This window comes from Leptosomus discolor, chromosome 7 (genome assembly GCF_034619465.1).
Source record: "Leptosomus discolor isolate bLepDis1 chromosome 7, bLepDis1.hap2, whole genome shotgun sequence".
Lineage (NCBI taxonomy): Eukaryota > Metazoa > Chordata > Aves > Leptosomiformes > Leptosomidae > Leptosomus > Leptosomus discolor.
The window spans coordinates 20,010,730-20,019,363 of record NC_141397.1 but is presented as its reverse complement, the minus strand read 5'-3'; the positions used below and the strand labels follow the sequence as shown (position 1 = coordinate 20,019,363).

Here is an 8,634-nt window from a genome sequence, read left to right as displayed (position 1 = left end):
GGCAGCCGGCAGGCCGGGGAACACGCCCCCCGCAGACGGGTACGCCATCGCGTGCGCCGGGCGCGAGGCTCGCAGGCGAGAGGCACCCCGGGGGCGATGGCGATGGCGCCGACCGCGACAGAGCACCGAGCCCGACAGGGCCTCACCCGCTGCCCGGCCGGGATGTCGCAGCCCTCCTTCGCGGGCGGGCGCTGCCGGCCCGTGCGGCTGTCTCGGCATCAGGCGGGCGGACGCGGGGCCTACGAACAGGAACCCGGGACCCTCGCTCCAGCAAGGCCACCGCAGCCTGGAAGCGCCCAGGGCGCCCTCCCCTCTCAGGGGGACCCTGATCTGCGGCCACCGCCCCGGCTCCTCCCCCGCCCGCCACCGGCGCTCGGCACCGCCGCCGTCCCGGGCCGCGCACGGCGCCGCTCTGGCCGCCCCGCTCTATGATGTGGGTGGCCGCCGCCGGGATGACGCAGGCGGCGGGCGGGCAGGCGGGAGGGAGGAGCCCGTGATGGCCGGTGCCGCCGCCGTCGCGCTGTCCCTCGCTGCGCTACCGGCCGCCGCCGCTCCTCCTCCGCTGCCAGCTCCCGGCCGCCGCGCCGCCGCCATGGCCGAGGAGGAGCCCTCCAGCGAAGGGTGAGTGGAGCGGGCTCGGCGTGGCCCTCGTCCTCCCCGTAGGTGTCCTGGGCGCGGGGAGGAAGCCTGGAGCGGCGCTGCCGCCGTACCCTGCCGCTGCAGGCTTTGCTTGCCCGCCCGCTCCCGCCGCAGCCGTACTGCGGGTGTGCTGCTGGGGGCCGGGGGGCCGGTCCCGCGCCGCGGGGCTGGGGGCCGGGGCGGGCTCCCGCTTCCCCGAGCGGCCCGCCGGGGTCCCCGCCTGCGGTACGGCCGCCCCGCCTGACCCTGCGCGCTCCTGCATCGCCGCTGGGGTGCTGCCTCAGCGCCCGGGCACGCCGCCTGCCATGTTTTCCTGCCGCACAGACCGCCGTCCTGCTGCGGCTTCCTCGATAGGTGCAGGTGTGTCCGCACGGGCAGGCTCCCGGGGGGCTTTGCCGCCGGCTCCGTGCGAGCCCCGAGCCCTGGCTGCTTCCCCCTCTGCGTGCGAGCTTCGCGGCTCCTGGCCCAGCTGCTGTCACTCACTGCACACCTGCCTACGCCTGTGCAGGCGCGTTTCGCTCGCTGCTTTGGCTGTGTGCGCGCTCCCGGTGTCGTCCATCCTTCCTTTGCACCAGGGTCCAGTCTGTGCGCCCCTGTGTGCCGCTGCCCCATGCTTTTGTGCACCTTTGCAGCTTTGCCTGTACACACAGGCATCCTGTCTTCTCACTCCATCTCTTCAATACGTCCACTGAGATGTAGAGCAGCCAGTAAGGCTTGTCAGCCTCTCTGCCACTGTGCCGTCATTCTTCTGTGTGATGCTTGACACCAGGAGGAGATGAGATCACGTCTTTAAATTACAAACATGTATGATGTTGTTCTAACTTTTCCCTTTTGTAGTACTGTATGCCTCATCTCCAGCTATCTTTGTTAGTCTTTCCTTTTAGTATCACAAGGCATTCACATCTGCCAAAATAACTGCTCTGGCATAAATTGTCCTGCTCCTGTTCTTAACATAAATCCCTAATACTTGTTTGTAACTACTTACACCCTGATATATGACTTAATTATATCTATTAATCACAGTTCTGGCTGAAATTACATCATTCCACACTACATCTTTTGTCTGTGTACATTCAAATGGTTCCATAATAAGTTATTAATCTGCTCTTCTTCCATTCACATATTCATTACTCGTGTATGCCTTCTCATACCTTGTGTTTCAGTTTTATTTTTCGTTGTACACTTCAGCTTCCAGTACAGACCTGTCCTTCTACCCTCCCATTGCCCCCAAATTGTCTGCCCTCCTTTATCCCACTGTAGAATAATACAGTCATCCTATCTCTGAGTCTGTTCACCAAACATACTTAATACATCTGCGGGTCACTTATCTCCCAGTTTGTTCCATCATATTTTAGGGTTCTAAATACTCTGTCAGAAGATATCTAACTCTAGTCTTCTAGTCATATACATGCGTTATACCCTCTGTCAGATGTGTAAATGGGCTTTGTGTGCACTGTTCACATGAATTTTTCCTGTTTCTCCATCCTTTAAATATCACATAGTGTATCTCACTGGTGACCGCCTGGCCCTCAAAAATTAGTTTCTTACCTTTTCTTCTCCATCTCCCTCTCCCTTCTCTCATAATTAAATCTTGTGTTATTTTGAGGAATTCCACTTAAAATTCTTCAGCCATTTGCATGACGATTATATTGTGCATTTGTGACTTCATATCAAGGTTGTTACTGTTTGCAGGTCGTCTTGTTACATGTCTGTTCTGTTAGCTTTCATAACTACCTGTGTTCTTAGTCTTGTATTTTTTGTAGTCCTTTTTACATCTTCTGGCTTTGGTATTTCATCTTACTTTGCTGCTCTGCCAGCTCAGTCTGACCAGAACTGGACTATCCATCTTTTCCAAACTCTGTTACCCCTTTATCACCATATGTACACAGCAGTCTCTTTTCAAGTATGAACTTCAAAGGCTTCCCCTTCAAAGCACTATGCAGTTCATCTGCTCTGTAACTCCGTGCTCTCCTCCTTTCGTCAAACTTAAAATAGCTTTCAAAATAACCTTCTCCCCCACCTCTCCTTCTGCAGCACTACCCATTTGAAACTGCAGTCCCTTGCTTGGTTCTGTGCTCATTCTGACCTGTTCACATTCATGAAATACACGTTCCTTGTACAGCCTGTTGTTGATGATTTACATGTTTTCTAAGTAAGACTCTTAAAATAGCTCTGCCTCAACCTGTTTTGTTTGTATGTTCATTCAGCGCATTAGCCTGAACTGTATTAGCTGTCTGGTTTGATCACACGGAGTGCTGAGTGCTGCTGAGATGGTGCCAAGTGCCCTCAACTTCAGTAGCCTGTCAGGTTTGCAGGATCGTAACACTGGATGATCTGGACATAGGGTTAGGAATCACAGGCTAAATTTTCGAAAGGATTATGGTGAGTTCCTCATCCTGGTTTACTCAGGTGGTGAGCTTTTAAAGGGGGGTGATTTTCAGGACATTGTCAGTGTCCCCCTGCTGAACAATCAGGCCATTTGCTGTGAAATCTTTCAGAGTAAGCCCCTCAATTCACTAAAGACTTCTAAGAACAAAATCTCATCCTTCTTTTCGATGAATTCAGAGAGTGTGTTAGCATTAATGAAATGTTAGTGCTCCAAGTTCTTAGGGCTTTTTCTTTTTTTAGGTCTGTTTCTAACAATAGGTAAAATTAGCATTTCTTCATCTCTTGAAGTTGAGCAAAGCTCAGTACCCGGGCGAAATTTATAAACAAGTGAAATATGTTAATTATTTTTTGATTTGAAACTCTGTGGCAGTGAGAGGAAGAGTTACAATATACCATCCAAACCCTAGATTAAGTTGTTAGTGACAGGTGTATACGAAGAATAAAAAAGAAGTTTACTTTGTTTGCTTTGAAAAAAATAGTGTGACTCAACTTGTTATGCAACACGCTCAGTTTGTTGCAATCTGGTGACTGTGTAAAGCGTGATGAAAACAGAATAGCAGTGGCTCAGTTACTTCCTAGATCTCAGCTGAAAAATACTCATGACATTGTCCTAACTTTGAATGAGAAGATTAACTAAACAAATGTTTTAGTGTTCATGATGGAAGTGATTGCTTGGTTAACATGTCGCCCGCTAATGATTTCTAAACCTCTTCACAGCCTTGGACCTAAGTTTTAGATGTAGACTTCTGCCTGGGAGGCAAACAGCCCAGCATAAGCCTTTTGCCAGTATTGAATTCACTTATACTCACTCTGGATTCAGCAGGACGGCTTATGGCTTGTAATGTAACGAGGAATAGCAGCTGCTAAATGTATGTATATGTATGGAAAAAATCCCCAAAACAAAATAGTGGGGTTTTTTACCCTCTGACGTAAGTGGAGTAGCTTTCTTTAAAACAAAAATTTTAAGGGATCTGCCCTTACATCAGATTGCTTGTAAGTGACCTGTAGTTTGACAAAATAATGGCTTGGAGTAATAAGTAAAAACATACACTGCAACACCAGTAATCACAATATTATCCTTCAAGCTTGTTTGTATTACAGAATTCTTCATACAGTTTTGAAGTGAGCCGTTTGTTTAATAAAAGAGGAATATTTTATTAGGCTTAATGAAGCCTGTGTCTGCCTCCTAGTAGTTCAATTCATAGTGGTATGTTAAAGCATGAAGGGACACTCTCAAATCAAAATTTTTCCTTGATTTTTTTGCTTGTTACATCATCTAGGTTTTAAAGCAAACTGAATGGGTAGGCTGCTGAAAGCAGAGTCCTGCTTACTTTTCTTTGTGAAGGGAGACTATTTCTAAGGGCCTTCCCTAGAGCGCAGACAACTGACAGCAGGTCTGATACCTACAACTTGTATTTTTAAAGAGCCATGAGTGAGACATGAGTGCAGTGTGGTAAGCGCATGTGGGAAAAGGTTAGAGGATGTTTCCTTCCTCTTTTCTTACTTTTTTGCTGGCAGGGTTGTGTCAGTCGTAGCTTCAGTGCTTAATGCCTTTTGTGTTACATCTGTGTGTTCATCTGAAAGTGTATTTATGAGCAGGTTTTGAGTCATTTATAGGATTGTTTCTAATGGTTTTCCTGTCCTTGTATGGCTTTGGGAAGGGAAGGTCTGTGTTCATCAGGAAGATCTCTCTTCTCTCCCAACACAGACTCAAGGGAGAGAGGGAAAGATGGCAAAATATAGTAGAGGCTCTCTTCTTGTTCCAGTGGCAGAAAAAAGATGATCATGACTCTGTCCCTGGACAAGGAATGCCTCCATGAGAGGCTTGATTAAACACTGTAGGGGGGTAGAACAGTAATGTTCAGCTTTTGCTGGCTGGCAATTGTAGGCAAACATTATGGAAAAAAGTTGAAAAAGAATAATTGCAGTGAGTATATCGAAGTAGATGATCTGTTCCGCTCTTTTTACTTGGTTTTGGCTCCTCTTTGAATTCCCTTGTATCCTTCTTATACATATCAAGATATTTCTTGATTCATGTTTAGGACAGAGATTTAGGGAAGAGTTTTCTATTTGTTATTTTTTTTCCATTTGCTTCACCCATTTCACACTGGCCCTCCGTGGTTATACCTGACATACTTACCCTTGTGAAGGGGATTTTAAAATTTCAGTTAGACCTACTTGTACATTTACTTACCACCTTTCAAGTTCCATCAGCTTAGCAGGAAATTAGATGACAGGGCTGATGGCAAGGAGTTGCCAAAGTACCACAGCCTTGGTCAAGATCTGTTCATAAGGCAACAGTGAGGCTCCTGGACTTTGTTTCACAGTTTAAAACCAAAGTAAGTAAAATTGGGGCATCCCATACATTTAATTTATAATTCAGCAGATGTGTTTGTGATTTTTCAGAGAATTCTTTAGTTCTTCATAGTTCTTTATCATTCCTAAGGGAGGCTGCCTTAGGAAATGTCGCCTAGAGGTTCAAATGCCACAGGCTGGACATGTCTAGGCTGAAAGGTTTTCTCCTCCACTCTTTCTGAAACTTGTTCTCGTATCAAACAATAGGAAAGGCCACACCAACATGCTCTGGCGAGCCGTGGAAGGTCTTCCCCTCTCTTTGAGCAGCAGGGCATCCTCTCAGTTGCTCCTTTCCAGTGGCCTGTGTAAACACTGGTTGCCACCTTTGGTGAAGCAGCATTCAGCTGTGTGGTTTCCACTGCTGGGCCTGCATGTGATCTCATGCGGTGTGCACTTCGTGCTTTGTGTATGCAGCAGAAGGACATAAATTTTTACTGTCACTAGAGAACAGACACTTTCAGGGTCTGGCCTGAAGGATTCCACTGCCTCCCGTAGAAGGTCCCACTCTCCTTCAGTGATTACCTGGCCAAGTCATCTGTTATGACAGAAATCCCACATAAAAAAAAGTAAAAATCTGACTAGATTTATCAGCCATCTGGGTCAAGTTGTTAAAGAAAAATATGAGAAGCAGAGGGAGGAAGATAGTAATTATGTAGTAGCTCTTAATTTACATTTCGGATGTTACTGATGGGGGGTAAGGCAGGTTAAAGAGGCAGCATCAGCAATTCTGCTACTAATTGTGTGGGTCAAGTGGAAACTTTACAAGTATCAAGTGAAGACTCTACTACAGAAGTTGTCAAACTAGGATTAGAGTACCTGTGAGCGGGTAGGGTCGTAGCCCTAGTGGAAATTAAAGTGCAGTCATAAATCCAGAGGGCAAGTAGCTGTGAGCTTGCCATAGTGTTGGTGACTGTCGGTCATTGGAGAATGCAAACTGTAGGCAGTATTGCATGCATTTGGCTATATTCAAAGTTTTTTTGAGTCTGCTAGGGGGCTGATAGGCCCAGTTGGAGATCTGCCCCTCCAAAAGGGAACAGTGTCTATGACAGCAGGATCTCTGACTTTTCTGAACTTTTATGGGAGAATCTGAACAACTTTTCCAACTGATAAATTATTAAAGTGTCTTTTCTCTTCCCTCTTGTATAGTGGTTTATTAAGATTGCTTGTTGAGGAAATTTTGATTCTTGTGTTTCGTAACTTTTGAGTATTTACTTGCAATTCTGACATTCTTTCAGGATAGGTTTTTGTACATGGTTTGTGTTGACAGCCAGAGAGAAGAGGGCATGGGAGGAAAGGTGAGCATCTGCATTTGCATTGGCTCTGAAAGATCCAGATGAGAAGCTGAAGAGCAGGGGAGAGGTCAGTGGAGAAGAGAGATTTGTGAGTCAGTGAAGCTGTGTAAGGGAATGAGGTCAGTCTGGAATAAGGTTAAGAGGGTGAAAGAGAAGGATTTTAAGTGACACCAAGAAAACATGGTGAGGAATGGCAGAGGAGAAAGGTGCTCTGAGTGAGTTGTAAAAGAAAACTCGGGATCATAGGAGACCACAGAAAGGAGAGGAAGATACAGGTATAAAAATGCATTCTATAACAGAAGATGCAAGAGTGTTTATTGTCATCGAGAAAGTTCACTCATGTATTGAAGTGAGGAAAAGAAGGGTATTGCAATGAGGAAAAAGAAAAAAAAAAGAAATGGGGTGGGTTAGTGCTAGCAGACTATTGTAGATTTTTTTTTCTTGATTACATTTAATAACTGGCATACTGACAGTAAAGGCTTATTAATTATATCATACTTTCCCTAAGAGGACATTTGATGCAATGGCTTTTTAGACCGATTTGACTTCTTACCTATTTTTAAGATAACTGGCACTTCCTTGACATCTAAAGCATTTGTAATGTAGGCATATACACGAAACAGTCTGTTAGGAAAAGGGTTGTGACCTTCTTTGGTTTTTCAGCAAGGGGAAATGAGGCTGGGTGGCCCAAAACGTTGACTACAAGTTCTTGAAGTTTGACGTAGGTAGCTTAGTCACTGTAGGTGACTGATAAAGGAACACAACATAGAAGCTGTTCTAATGATCTGCAGTGAAACAACCCATCTTTGGTGTATATTCACACTTGAGTACGAGTGGAGTTTGTGTATACTGTGTTTAGAGCTAAGGGAAATAATCATGTGCTTTAGATAGTCTATCACCTGTGTTCTTCTGTGGCTCCTTATAGAAAAAATGAGAACATCATCTCCTATTTACGTTGTAATCTAAATTGTGCGTAATACACTATGGAATATAAACAAAAGGTAAGCAGGGTAGAGTATGGGCAGTGGTGCAGATTTATGAGAGGTGCCTGTTACATGTGTGTTTTGTTCTTGTCCTGTTCGATGAAACTCAGGGACAGTCTGAAACGCGGGCCTCTGGCATGGTAGGTATGAGGAGGCTGACAAATAAGGCTTAAGCAAGGCTGAGGTTATGCGACATCTGAAGGACAGCAGGAGTACATCAGTAAGTGGATGAATAAAATTAAAGTAGTAGAAAGCTGTGTAACATCTGAAGGACACCAGGAGGAAATTTTAATTTTCTTTATTTTAATTATGCTTTTCTTCGCAAATTCTTAATGCAATGGATTGTTTGTAAAAACACTTCACAGCTGTGGCAATCCCAAGTTCTATCAGACGCGAGTTTACTGTGGAGGAGGCAGAGGGATGTAGGTCCTCAGTGGTACCAAACCTGTGTGTTACACGTGTGATCTCTGTCACAAGGTTGAGTAGTTTTAGTGGGACTGTGCAGCTCCCCCCCTTTCATCTCATCTGCATCTTTATCTCTGTAGTCTTCCATACCTGATCTGTAGTTGCTAGTACAATTTTTCTCTAGAATGTGTTTGATTTTAGCTTTTAAGTCAAAATATAAAATGACGGGTCCTTAGAAGAGATGTAAGGAAATACCTGAGGGCTTGCTTAGCTGGTTGCTATTAGCAGTTAGTGGACCATAATTTTTTAAGGGGAAATGCCTGTATGTTAAGGAGTGTTTTGTAAGTCAGAGGGGAACAGTACTTCTGAAAGCTTGTTAGAATTAATTTATTCTCTGCTCTGTCGTATATTTGTGGCCTGATTTTAACCTGACTGTGGAGAAGACTTTGTGATGTTTTGGAGGACAGTAGGACACTGCCCTTGTTTGTGGATTTAGAGCCTATATAGCAGTGAGCAGTAATAGGAATAAGTAATAGCTGTGTGACCATACACATGGTTTCTTCATGATTGCA

The 8,634-nt window shown here is 45.5% G+C and overlaps 1 protein-coding gene across 2 annotated transcripts in view; it reads left to right on the top strand.

Moving 5' to 3' along the window:
- The first annotated feature begins 589 nt into the window (after window positions 1-589).
- The window catches only part of ABHD5 (abhydrolase domain containing 5, lysophosphatidic acid acyltransferase), a 28,390-nt gene continuing 20,345 nt past the window's right edge, over window positions 590-8,634 (top strand). Inside the window, exon 1 of one of the 2 annotated variants that reach the window (XM_086467792.1) lies at window positions 590-621. In XM_086467792.1, the coding sequence (XP_086323918.1) occupies window positions 593-621 (29 nt within the window). In that variant the 5' untranslated portion in view covers window positions 590-592. Of the gene's footprint in view, window positions 622-6,864; window positions 6,897-8,634 lie in introns of those variants that run through there. The other variant, XM_009960923.2, reaches the window with a different exon arrangement.